We start from the raw sequence: 13,957 nt of genomic DNA, 5'->3' as shown, positions 1-13,957 counted from the left end.
TCATGATGCTGGGGGGGTAAAACTTCCCTGGCTGGTGGAGGTTGCCTCCAGATGGTGACCCATAGCTGGAGACGTTTGGGTCCATGGACGATGCCGGGAGCCAAAACACTTCACAAAAATGCCCCTTGCTAGCTTGCTTGATTTGCGGTTTTACGAGCAAACTATTCTCAGGAATTCAACATAACAGTAACGGTACTTTCCGCTTGCGTAACTCCTCAGAAATGCACCCCCCGCCTTAGGGACCTTTTCCCAGTAATTTTCCAGAAACTAGCCCCTTCCCCACCCTGCTAGGAATAGCCCTTAGTTACTTCCTCGTTTGAATGCTTATAAGTCCAGCTGAAAAATAAACTCGTCGGAGCTTGATCAGACTCTTGACTTGCTCTCATTCTTTTGTGTCTCTTGTCCCCTCATTTGACTGACCCCTTTTGTTCCCCAGGTCCCCACTGAATTCCCCACGGGTCGGGGCAATTGGCGCCCAACGTGGGGCCATAGAGGGACACAGCAGTTTTTAATTCTTTAACATGCTTGAAATTCAAGCAGTGATACTGCTGATCAGCAGTTTCAGTTTTTTCAGCATCTGAGTCGGAGGCCTCGTGGTCATTATCCGAGGCGTTATCTGCTGAGGGGTTGTCGTCCCCATCGGAGGGAGGTTTTGGTCCTGATTCAGAAGGGGGGGTCCCCTTTAATTTTAGTTACAGGAAAGGCGTGCAGTGCCTTTAAAGGTTTTTCTTTTGAGCTATGTTTATGGAATGTTGGGGTGAGAGGAGGGGGGGGTTTAGCTCCAATTCTAAAGCATGTAACTCTTGAATGAGTTTTAAATGTTCCTTTATTGTTTGGAGTAAGTCTTTAAGGGAGGAGACCTCTTGACATAATTTGCGTTTGACATTTTCAATTGGAGTGTCTACACCTAGAATTGGGGCACAAAATGGAGGGGCAGAAGCATAGGAAGGGGGATGATTTAGGACGGAGGGGAAGGGAGGCCAGTCAGAATTGTGATACTTAGCGGCTTCCTCTTCTCGAGTGGCCATTTCTTCGGGGGAGAGGAAGTTGGGAGGGGGCTCCTCGAGGGAGGGGTATAGGGAGTTAACAGGAGGTTTGGGAGGTTCAGGATCAGGGGGAGTGTCAGGCTTAGGCATAGGAACAGAAACAGAAGGGCAGGCTAAGGGTGGTCTGGAGTGTTCTTTAAGTGCCTTCTCCCCTTCTTTAACAACCTCTTGGATATCAGGCCATTGGTTGTAAGTTTTTAAAATATCATAGATCAAATTCCAGTAGGAGAATGCCTGAACGGGGATTTTTTGGGGGCCGAATGTTCTATAATAATCTTTTAGGCAATCACTGACTCTAGTCCATCTCAGAACATCAATAGTGCCTTCTTGGGGGAACCAAGGACAGATATCACCAATAAAAACAAAAAATTTATAGAGATCTTTTTTCTTTACCCGAGTTCCTCGTGTCTTGAGGGACTCCTGAGTCCCTGAATACACAAGTCATGTTTACTTAACGTTTGTCCCATAAATTCGTTGCTTTCTCTTACCTTGACGGATCAGACTCGCAGGTGGGCAGTTCTGCGGTGATCGCGGTATGGATCTTCATTCACGTCCTTCTTGTGGCGCGGCAATCACAGTGCATATTTTCACTCACAACCTTCGGGTTGTGGCAATCCAATGATAAGGGTACCCTTAATGGCAGCAACGTTTGATGAGACCCCCGTACCCTCGCCCCACATTTGGGCGCCAATTGCCCCAACCCGTGGGAAATTCAGTGGGGATCTGGGGAACAAAAGGGGTCAGTCGAATGAGGGGACAAGAGACACGAAAGAATGAGAGCAAGTCAAGAGTCCGATCAAGCACACAAACATAATAAGACCTTCCTCTTTGTTTGGAAGCCTTTGGCGGTGGTGTTTGACCCAGCTTTGGGCATGTTGACTCATTGGCCCAGTGGGACGCTTGAGTTAGGAGAGAGAAGCCAGCTTTGTGGAACCTTGGGGCCCTCTCCAGCTGTGTAGGATGGGTGAAACTCACCAAAGCAAAGTGAAAGTTGTGATATTCAAGTAGTTTCCTTTTGAGAAAGTCTTCTAAACCTCTTTAAGCTTGAAGTAGCCTGCTATGTTTTCCTTCTTGTATTTCAGATTCTTTTGACACACATACATGACTTTCCTTCCATTTTCTCAGACTTATCTAACTCTGACTCTTCATTTTTGGTTATCTATCTGGAAAAGCATGGTAAAGTCTCTATAATGTAGGGTAAAAGAAGGAAATTGGCCAATAGTCTTCTTATTGCAATTAATTCTTTGATTAATGAGAAAAAGCTTTATCAGATGTCACAAGTAATGGAATAGTTCACGTGATCTGGGAAAACCTTCTTTTCTAGTTCTGAAATGGGATGTATGAGAATGGCAGGGCAATACCAAATACTGCTGTGTATTTGCAAAGTCTGCACAAAGTATGGATGGGCTAAATCCTAAAAGAAACCAGAGACATATGACTCTGAATCAATGTTTCTTCTTCCTGTGTGTAAACAGGGAGGTGTTTCCCCCATGAGTCTATTGTGGATCTGATGGGTTTGAAGATTTGGATTAGTGTTGCCCTTTTCAGGGGCCTCCTTAGACCTGAAAACTCAAGGCTCTGCTTTCAAATAGATGCCTCTGAGGAAGGAACGTGTAGATGGCATTTTAACATACAGTAGAACCTCTGTAAGTTGATCACCCAAGGGACTGTAACAAACTGGCCAACGTAGGGAGGTGGTCAACATAAGGAACTTCCATTGAGCACACAGGGTGTCTGACTGGTCTGTGAAAATTTGGTCAGTGAAGGGATCAACTATGAAGGTTCTACTGTCGTACTTTGGCCTTTGACAGATGTGTGAGCAGAGGAGCTTGAGGCAGGAGGTGCCAGTTGCGTGTGCAAAGCACCCATGTGTGCCTCCTCTTCCCAGGTGCCAGCAGATGTTGAGAAGTGTCAGGATCGGGTGGAGTGTTTCAACGCTGATCTGAAAGCTGACATGGAGAGGTGGCAGAACAATAAGAGGCAGGACTTCCGGCAGCTGCTCATGGGGATGGCCGACAAGAACATCCAGTATTATGAGAAGGTAATGAGTGTGCCCGACAACACTGCCATTCCTGCTAGCAGGGGCCGTTCACGAGGGCCTGCCAGAAATTCAGACACAGGGATCCCACCAGTATCCTCTTCTTCCCTGTTGCAGGGATCCCGCCGGATCCTCTTCTTCCCTTGTTTTGTCTTACTGTTACCTTCCCCTAGGCCCTCGCCCCGCCATGCTGGCTGTGGCACCCAGTTTGGAAGCAGAGGCCCTCGGGATGTACTGGGTTCCCCTCGCAGACGCTGCAGCAGTTTTATCTTCCATGCCCTTTGGGCCTGGTGCCGAGTTGCTTCTCAGAGTCGTCAGACCTTCAGCCCAGGGCTACCATCAGTTCACAGAGGCTTTGGGGTTGTTTTACACTGTCTAGTGGCTTCTGTACAGGGGTTCTTCACTGTCATTGTGCCATAGGTGTCTTTGGTCATCTGGTAAAGCCTATAGACCCCTTACCAAAATACTGATTGTTTTTAAAATACTGTTTTTTAAATTCCTTAAGTAAAGGCATATAGGATTAAAAGGAAAACAGTTTTATTCATGGATTCCCCTTGATCTGTAGTCCTTAGGGTAAGTACCCCTGGCATTTGTACACAGAAACAAATACACACACACACACACACTCACTCACGAACACAGACACATAAAGTGACTATCCATAAACGATAGCCTAGTCTCCCCGGTCCAGGTTTTCTCCTAATACTCAGCTCTGCAACACTTCTGCTAACGAATCCCAGGATCCCTTAAAAGCTTGAAGTTATAGATGACGAATGGCCCCGTCACATTTCAGCAGGTAACTTAGAGACTTGAAATCAAATGGTTGGAAACTGCTCACACCACAATTCTGGAAGCTCGTCCTCACCCCAAACTGGAGGAAGCCATCTCTTTTGAAGGCTTTGATGGCTTTGGCTCCTGTTCAGGGGCAGTGTGTCTGCATCCTTTCAAGTTCATTTGTAGGTGGGCTCAGGAAGCCATAGAATGTTCCTTACTTGTCAGTTCAGACAATTTTAAAGCAGAAGAAGAAGGGCGGCGTGCTCGTTTTCTCACTTCTGTGAATTGATGGAGCCCCAGTGATGCTGGGCTGGCATTGGGCTGGGTGTGTTGTGTGTGTGATCTTATTAAATGTAGCCCCCACCATAACAATGTCCAGCAGATTTTATGATTCCCAATTTAAAGCTTGAAGAAACCTGCCCAAGGTTACACAGCTTGTGAGTAACCCAACTAGGTATCAGAGTCAGCTCTGATAGGTCCACAAGTCTGAATGGTTCTGATACATTGTCAGCCTGGGGGCAGGGGGGTCACCTGTACTCAGGACAGTCCTCCCTGCCCAGAGGTGGGAAGATCATTGCATGTAAAGTCAAAGCCTCTTTTGTTTCTTAACTGATTAGGCCCTTAAAGAGATGCCTCTGTGCCTCTGTTTCTTCATCTATAAAGTGGGAGGGATCCTTCTCCACTGAACGATTGTAAAGATACAATGAAATAACCTAGAGTGAGTACCCAGAACACACCTGGATCATGGTGGGCTCTCGGACAATGTGCCTTCCCTCCAGGACTCCCTCACCTTCCCTCCCCTGTTCAATGGTGTTCCCACTACTAAAGAACCTACTAGATCAAATATGTATCTGGGTGATTCATCACCTGAGTGATGAATCCCCACATTTCCAAAGCCCTGGCCCTAGGACTCACCTAGGCCTTGTGTCTGTGGTTAGCTGTGTTCCCGTGCACTACCACAGGGGCGCGGTCTTGGCCCAGTCTTGTCTCCTACAACTGCTTAACAGATAGTGTCTTTGCGCTCACCGTGGGCAAGGGACTGTGTGTACAAAATTGATAACAATAGGATTCCTGCGCTTAAGGCCACCTGGGTTTAGTGAAGGATGTAAGTTAAGCAAAAACGCCCAAGAACAGGAACCTGTGGGCAAAAGTACAAGGGGACATAATGCAGACCTGGGGGCAGGGAAGTCAAGGGGAAGAAGCAGGTGGAGTAGGCAGGAAAGGCCAGTCTGAAGGAAGAACTTTTACTCTGAGTCTCAGAGACAAAGGGGAACATGTGTTCTAAGCAGCAGGAACAACTTGTGCAAGGTCCCTGGGGTAGGGAGAAATTGGGTGCATTTGAGACCAAAAGAAAACTGGTATGGCCTTGATTCCTCGTGGTTGATTTAGGAAGACCCTTCCAGATCTGAGGTGACAGCCCAGGAAGAGAGCAGGACCTAGAATGCGTGGACCCCACACTGCCTTCTGTATATAGGGTGAGCTTCTGAGTCTGACTTCCCTTCTAACATCATAGTCACCATGAAGGACTCAGGAAGCTGTTTCACCAGCCCCCGTCCCTGCCTGACCCAAGGATGCCTCTCTCCTCCAGCCTCCTCAGAACTCCTCCCCGAAAGACTCAAGACTAAGTCCTCTACCCCTAGGCTGCTTCTAAGAAGGGCCTCATGCAATTCATCTGTCCTTCTTGAGGATGGCTTCTGGTAAACAGAGTGCTCTCAGACGACAATGCCAGAGTCTTCTGGGTTCTTGGCCTCTTACAAGGATCTGAAAGGTAGAGAGATTGGTGCAGCAGAAAGGACATTGGTTTGGGGAGTCATGAGCTCTGCCATGTACGAGTCTGGCCTGTCATTTACCTGATTCTCATTTCCCCATCTATGAAATGGGTGTATATGTGTGTAATGATAATTCTTAATAGGGGAGTGAGGACTGGTGATATGAATGGAAAGTACCTCACAGTGTTTGGTCATAAGAAAACTCAGGTCCCCTCTCCCCATTCTCCCTCTGAGAAATCCAGGAGTGGCCCAGAGAAGCAAATCTGAAGTAGGTGAGGAAGGCTGGGTTTCACGCCCTCTTTGAGTCAGGTGGCTGGCCTATTCTAGTTACGATTTCCATCCTTAGGTAAACACCACCCACACCTGCAGCAGTGACTCTGTCCTGCTGAGGCCCAGCCTGCGGCTTCACCAAGGGCTTCTTGCCTGGTCTCCCATCTGCTTTTTCAAGGGAAAGAATGTCTTCCAGTGAATCCGTTTCCACTTGCAGGGTCTGAGCTTCAGATGTGCATTCAGAACCAACACCTGCCACTCCCCCATGTGTGCTAGTTATGGATGATGTGGGTAGGATGCGAGGAGGGGTCGTTGGCAAAGGCAACCCAGCGGGTTGATGATGGATGGGGAGAGGAGAGCAGAGTTAGGAAGCTGACGCCCTGCGCGTGTCCTGTCATTTCAGTGCCTCACGGCGTGGGAGTCAATTATTCCACTACTGCAGGAGAAACAAGAGGCCAAGTAAGTTGCTTTTGGGAACAGAGACTTTCTACCTACACAGGGCATGGCACCCCTTCCTGGAACGTCCCTGCAGTGCCGGAGAAGCAGCGCTGGGAAGAGCGCCGCTACAGAAGCGTCTCTCAATTGTGTTGTTCCCTCCCCTCCGCTTCACCCCACCGTTGTTTTCAATTAGTATTTATTCCTTGGGGGATTCTGGGAGGCCAGAATCATCTCTCAGCTAACGTAGCACACCTCCGGGGCCTGAAGGAGCCTGCCCAGCTGAGCGCTGTGAAGAGCCACGGCTGAGGGTCGGGAACCCGCAGAAGAGCCCTGACATTTCACGACAGTTTCCTCTCTGGGGGTTTCCTCACCTGTTGTAGGAGAGAACCCATGTCCTGCTTTCTAAGGACTCAAGGAGGCAGAAAAAGAAGGCAGCGGTTGCCTTTTGTGGAGAGGCAGCGGCTCTGGAATTGAGCTCTGTGGACATGGATCTGTCTCAGTCTAGAAGGAGGTGTGGGCGCCTCCGTGGAAAGTCCTTCATGTACAGTGGCCTGTAGCTGTGAGTGTGGCCTGCTGCCTGCTTGTGACGAGTGATACCTATTTTATTGTTTCTGTTTCACGTAGGGACATTTGAATCAGTGTCAATGTGCATCCGCGCCTGAGGGAGCAGCCCCGGTCCTTGTCCTCACGCTGATGCCTTGGGGAACTGAGGGGCCTGCTCTCTGGACTGGCTTCTGACATGAGAATGCAATAGATGGGAAAATTTTTGTGTAAAATGAAAAAAAGGTGCATCTTTCTCCATGAAGGTCTTCAGTGTTTTTCTTTTGCTTGTTAATTGTCATCAGAGCAGGGATTAGGTCCGTTAGGGAGTATCTGTCATCGTGAAGTCTGAGAAGCTCACTGCGGTTGCCGAGATCAGTGGGCATATACCAAACCCCACCTCCAGTGTCTGCTTTGTGCAATTTGCCTTTACCTCACCAAAAAGAGCTAGTTGGATATTTCCTACTGTGTCCACTGAATGTTCGGGCAAGCTTTGGGTGAGCGGGCTGGTATGTCGTGTTGTTATAACTGTTACAGCTGAAATCTGTAAACTCATGTGAATGTTCTACATAAAGTGCTTTAACCCTTAACATTTCCTGATCAAGAAGAAAAGTCAGAACCTGGACAAGCCTCGAAGATAACAAGTGTGACCGTGAACTCTTTGCTTCTAAGTTAAGCTAAAATCTCCTCACCTGGTAGCCACGTTCTTGGGGACTGCTGGTTGTGTTTAAAGTCTTCATTTCAAACTATCACCAGGTTTACTTTTCAAATCACAAAACAGTCAATAAGGCTCTATCTTCTCGCTCATTTTTTCCCTCCTGAAATGAAGCTACTCAATTTCATATTTGCGTCCTTTATTCTGCAGCTCATCCCCATAAAACTAAAATCTGAGCCTAATAAACAGTAGAGGTTCTTTGTTTTTAATGAAACAGCTGTGGTGAGACACTGCTTCTGCAAGTTCACCTGCAAATACTGGCCAAGACGCATGTTGGAGTCACTTCATCCCTCTCCTAACTGCAGGGTAGACCTTGCATCAGCCACAGCTGTGGTTCTGTCGGTACAGCAGTTGAACAGCACAGACCAGTTCGGTTCTGTTTCATCGAGTTTGACAACACCGCAGTTTAAATGATAATTCTTACATCAATTGGTACTTGCCTGTACTGTCAAACCCTATTTGTGCCATTCCAAAATCTTTTGATGTGAATTTTCAGTTCGGTACAATTAGAAACAATTCATTGGAGCAGAAGGGTAAGAACAACCTGTCTACCCCCGAGTGGTGACTCAGCATTTCACTCTACCTCTAAGCCGTGGTGCTGGTGTGGGGATGGACACTAGGTCCGACTTGCCGCTGTGCTGGGAGGATCAGAGTGTGTGTCTAATAGTGAGCTCACAGTCCCATGCTGCTCTTGGGCAGAAGATACGAGACCAACCCAACAGCAAATGCTCATCTTTGGGGGACACGTGAAGCTTCCACCTGTGGAAGACGTGCTTTAAAAATGTTGTCCAGGGTCCTGAATGCTTGGAATGAATTGTGGAAAGAGTTATAGGAAATCACCTGCTAGTTGCCAAAGCCCCAAAGCATTCCCATGTAATGGTTAGTTGGGAAAGAAGGAAGCATTCCCCCCCCGACCCCCTCCCCCGCCAAAAAAAAAAAACAACAATCACCAGGTTTCTCCTGAGGAGATGGGGAGAGGGGCGTGGCTTGCACAGTCATTCCCTGTCCTCATGGGAGGGCAGAAAACTGGCTCTGAAGGGATCCAGGGATCCAAGGATTCTGTCTTTCTCTATTTGTTTGGTCCCCATGTGATGCCCTGTGCTTTAAAGATACCAGAAAGAGCTGGAACAAGGTGCACTTTCTGTCTTCCAGGCGTGCTGTTGATAGCAAAGCCAGGAAAACCAGTGTACTTTACCGACTTCCTTGGAGAAATGGTCCTGGCAGAGAAGAGACTCTTGTCCCCTGCCTTCAGGCTGGCATCCAAGGGATGAGGAGGCTACCCCAAGGAAGGGGACAGTAGGTAGTCCCTTCCCACCCCCTGGCTTCCTTGGGCCTCTGAGCATCAACAGCCCCAAGCATTTGCCTCTTTCTCTGGATCAAGTGCAGAAGAGACTTCCTAGAAGTGTCACTTGGAGACTTTGGTGCCAAAGACTACCTTGGAGAGGTTTCATCACCTAATCCTTCCTGGCTCCACAAAATAGTGGCCCTGAGATCACTGACTTCTATCTTACATTTATTTTTCATAAGGTTTTTCCTTGAAGGTACCCTTTACCTCAGGCAGACGGACATAGACAGGTTTCAAAGCTTGAGCACATGGCAGTGGGTGGCGAGTCCTCCGTAGCAATTGCCCTGGGCCTGGGAAATGAAACGTTTCATTGACCTAGGTTAAGAATCCAGGCTGAGTCAAGAGAGCGGATTCTGAGAAACTGAGCAGATTTTAGAGATGTAAATGATGTTTGTGATTTGTAGCAAGTATGGACATTACTCTTCCTTATTTATGCCGTAGATCCCCAAGAATATTCTAGGCTATTCTGCTCCAAAGCAAGGAATCACTGCCCCTTAACTGAGGAGGAAGGCTCTACCCATCCAGGTTTGGGGCTGGGTCTTATCCTTTAATGAGGCTTTATAATGATTCCTGGTGAGCTTAACGTGTGACCGTGGAGGTAAGTAGCTCTGTGTTTCAGCAGGACATTCATTCAACTGACCAGACACCTTTCTTTCACTGAAATAACAGACCAGCATGACACTAGGTATCGTGGTGAATATAGAATAGGTCTGTTTTGATGCCCAATTTCAGCCCTACCCGGAGAAGCATATCCCAGTAAGATGATGTTGAGTTGAATGTGTTTCCTCCCATTGTGAAATTTAGTGCATACCTGCTGCTCTCTGCTCATGAGGCCATCTTTTGTAATCCAAAGATGGGACCTTCTGCTTTAGAAGAGGGAATGATGACAATGTGGTAGTCAGCAAGTGGAGTTTCTCTCCTGGGGTGTCGCCCAAGGAGCATCCAGAGTCTGTGTGACTTGGCACTATGCTCTATCCTGAGCCTGGGAGAGAGGAGGGGCAGACGTCAGGGGTGGCCTCCGAGGGCTGCGCTGGCCTCTTCAGTGCTGGTGTCCAGGTGGGCATGAGCTGGGCTTTGCCCCGGCTCGTTGGTGTTGCTGGCTGCTCCACGGGGCGGCTCCTCTCCGATGGGCTGCCTGTGGTCAGGGCAGGACACACCTGTGTGGACCCCACCTTCCCAGATGCCTACTCTAAGGGCCTGTGGAAACAGGGTCATCACTTATATGGCCGGGGTAGCACTGCTCTGGCCACTCTCATTTACAAAATCATGATGTGAATTTGGATATGCTGCTCACTCAGAATGGCAAGAGATTGGGCGTACTGTCTCATTTCTTATGTCTTCTCTGTTCGGGTAGCAGCTGGGTGGCATTTTTCAGTCAATTTGCGGGAGATGTTCTCTCCTGGGCCAGCCTTACAGATTGAGTTGAGTATGTTGAAGTTGTTCTCTTTGTGGTTTTTTAATTCAGTAAGTTCATCAGGAACTCAATTTTTCACCAACCACCCTATAGGTTGTCGGGTTTTTTTTTTCTTGTTTTGAGTTTATCTGGTCACCCTATAGTTACTTGGTGTGTCAGGGGCTGTCTGTGTTAGACAGGTGGGTGGTGGCTTTGTTGCTGGGGGATTGACTGTTCTTTCTTAATCACTGGTGTGTGAAGTGTAACCTGGGTATGACCGTCTTTCTAAACCTTTTTATGGGGCAGAAAAATAAATTATCCAGGTAGTTTTTGCTACTATAGCCAGTATGTAAATAAGTGCTTTGAAAAAAATCACTTTAACAAACCGATAAGAAATTTGTCTCGTACATAAACATTCTGTATATTTAGCACTTAAAAATCAACAAATCCAGTATTTTAAGGATGCCACAGACTGTTACCTGTCCAGCCCTGCTTTTTGAGAATTTGTCCACACTTACTAATATGCCTTATTCTTTAGTGTTTTTAAAATTCTGGGTAGAAAGAATTTTAGAGATATAATCAGTTGTTTAGTTTAAACAATAGATACCCAACATAGTCCTCAGTCCTCTTAAGCAAGAAAGTGAAGGTCATCACGAGGGTTGCCTTCTGGGAGGAGAAAACTAAGTATTGCTACTGCCAAATGATATTTTTGATAATGTAAGAAAACACAGGGACCATAGAACTACTTTTTTTAAGTGTGAAAGATTAATTTCATGCCTGTTGGCATACTTTCGATTTTAGAGTATACAGTATCAGCATGGACAAATCATATAGCTACAAGGTACTCTATAGATTATGACAATATTAAAGGTTGACCTTGATCCTGTAGAACAACTTTTTAAGATGCTGTGGGGACCTCAGAGCAGCATGTTTCAGGTAGAAATTCTCCACAGGTTGAAATGCCAAAAACATATAAAACCCATTATGTTGACTCACGTCCATTTTAGCAGAGCTGTTACTATTAAAACCAGTGATGAAGAGTATTGTTTGTGTACCTCTCCCCGAAGCCCTACCCCCTCACCAGGTGAGTCTGGGCCCTCTGTGAGCTGGGTCACAGCAGGTGACTCCTGTCACATCCCTGTTGGACAGGCTCGTTCACAGTCTTACGCCAACCCTTCATTCAGAAATGATACTGGAAGGAGGAAGTGGGAAGGGCTTCGTATGCAAATGAGGAGAGAGGAAAATAGACTCAAAAATGTGAAATCAGTATGGCAAAGCACTGGCTCTGTCATCTGGGCCTTCATTGAATAACAAACCAGCATCTCTTAACAGTCAGCACTGTTCATGTGGACACCCCTGAGGTTTTGGTTCTGTCCAGTCAATTCCCTGTCCCTTGTACTTCTGTGTGCCTGTCCCCGTCCCCTCTGAGTTGGGAATGCGTCGGGAGATGACATCCATCTGATACATTCCCATACGAGACACTGCCAGCAGACTTTCTAACTTGCATTTTAATTGTTAAAGATGAGATTTTAAAAACCTTTTGGTTAGAATATGTCCAAATTACAGACTGTATTTCTTATTTTTAGAAATCATTCCTTATGTTTTAAGATTAAAAGGAAAACAAAATCCACCTTCTGAGATATCGATAGTCCTATGTGTAAATGTTATCTTCTCTCTTCGCTGCCATTAAGCCAAAATAAAAGCTGTGAAAAAAAAGTACTCGAGGAAATATGTGTTGATAAGTGATTTACCTTTGTTTCATGAAGCTACCAACCTTTACACAGAACACGCCTTTTTGTCTTTGTTACGAAACCTAGAGATTGTAAAATGGGGGTGGTGGTGTTTTTGTTGAACTTTTGATGCTGGCACAATGCTTTTGTCCACTTTTTTTTTTTGTCATATTTTGGTGTATAAAAAATTCTGTTGTTTACTATGGATTACTCTTACATTTTGAGGTGAACAAAAGAATTTGTATTGCTTGATAAACTATTAGCTTGTAAAATTTTAAAAAGTTTCTTTACCTCAATTAACTTAATGGACCAATAAAACTATAAAAGATGCTTTCTTTACCTTGAGTCATATTCTCATTTGTGCCTTTTTGTAGGACAGAAAAACATGACAGAGAGACGTGTGCTTCTTTTTCTGTTTTCTTACATTCTCTGAACATCTATTAGTTTGCCTGCAAGAATCAGGACATACAGAGCAATGGGGCAAAAAAAAAACCCTATTTTTGCCCTTCTTTACTTCTTTATAGACCCATCCTGGATTTTTCCTCTCCTGCATCTTACAAATTGGCACCTATTTGGGCAAATGAAGAAACCACCTAGTGTAGTAACCACCATGATTGGGAGCAGCCTGATGCCAAGTATTAATGACATGAAAGATTTCTTCCTGCTCCAACCCGTAGCAAAGCACAATAACTGAAGGGCCAGTCTTCTACTTTTTTTATTTATGTACTTTTTTGGCTGCTATAATGTTTTTGAAGAATTTGTAAGGAAAGAAGAAATATCTGTGGTTTATTAGTATTGCAGATTTGAGATCTGAGTGGATCCTTCTGCTCCTCTTCCTGAATCCTTAAATCCTGAGGCCTCAAAGGCCCTTGTCCTTGGTTCTCTTCCCAAGTAATCTAGTCCATGGCTATGAACTTGAGAACTCCATTTTCAATAGTCTACTCCACCTCTCCACCTCGATTTCCTCAAACCTACATACAAACTCCATTCATCTCCCACCCACCACTTAAATTTACTGTGTCTTTGATATGTAATATTCCTCACCTGATTGATTTCAGTTGATGCCTTCATCTCCAGCTTCCAGGCTGGAAATCTTCTAATCATCTCTGGACTGTTCCCCTCCTTAGGGAAATCTCCTAAATCCAGCTGTTCATTTTTACCACCCTTTATCACTTCTTGCCAAGCTTTCACAATCTATTCCTATTTATTCTCCAGGTCTCAATCTGACCACAATCCTCCATCATCTTCTTTACAAGAAAATAGAAGAAATAAAAGATATATCCTACTTATCAAAAAAAAAAAAATTCATGGGCAGGGGCAGTGGCTCATGCTTATAATCTCAGCACTCTGGGAGGCTGAGGTGGGAGGATTGCTTGAAGCCAGTCCAGGGCGGCGCCTGTGGCTCAGTGAGTAGGGCACTGGCCCCATATACTGAGGGTGGCGAGTTCGAACCCAGCCCCAGCCAAACTGCAACAACAACAAAAAATAGCTGGGCGTTGTGGTGGGCACCTGTGGTCCCAGCTGCTTGGGAGACTGCAGCAAGAGAATCGCCTAAGTCCAAGAGCTAGAGGTTGCTGTGAGCTGTGACACCACAACACTCTACTGAGGGCAACAAAGTGAGACTCTGTCTCTGAAAAAAAACAAACAAAAAAAACCCCATGAGTTCCACACCAGTGTAAGAAAAAGCAAGACCCCCACCTCAACAAAAAGTATAAAATTTAGCCAGGCATGGTAGTCTGTGCTTGTAGTCCCAGCTACTCAGGAGGCTGAGGCAGGAGGATCGCTTAAGCATAGGAGTTGGAGGTTGCTGTGCGCCATGACTGCACTATAGCACTCTAGCCTTGGCAACACAGCGAGACTTCCTCAAAACAAACAAACAAACCAAAAAAACCCACAAAG

The 13,957-nt window shown here is 46.1% G+C and overlaps 1 protein-coding gene across 2 annotated transcripts in view; it reads left to right on the top strand.

Moving 5' to 3' along the window:
- The window catches only part of SNX30 (sorting nexin family member 30), a 166,889-nt gene that overhangs the window by 115,617 nt on the left and 37,315 nt on the right, over positions 1-13,957 (top strand). Inside the window, exons 8-9 of one of the 2 annotated variants that reach the window (XM_053565743.1) lie at positions 2,935-3,087; positions 6,301-12,389. In XM_053565743.1, coding sequence (XP_053421718.1) covers positions 2,935-3,087; positions 6,301-6,360 — 213 coding nt within the window. In that variant the 3' untranslated portion in view covers positions 6,361-12,389. Of the gene's footprint in view, positions 1-2,934; positions 3,088-6,300; positions 12,390-13,957 lie in introns of those variants that run through there. The other variant, XM_053565745.1, reaches the window with a different exon arrangement.

Source organism: Nycticebus coucang, chromosome 2, assembly GCF_027406575.1.
Source record: "Nycticebus coucang isolate mNycCou1 chromosome 2, mNycCou1.pri, whole genome shotgun sequence".
NCBI lineage: Eukaryota > Metazoa > Chordata > Mammalia > Primates > Lorisidae > Nycticebus > Nycticebus coucang.
The sequence above is the reverse complement of the archived record's forward strand: the minus strand, read 5'-3'. Positions and strand labels throughout refer to the sequence as shown.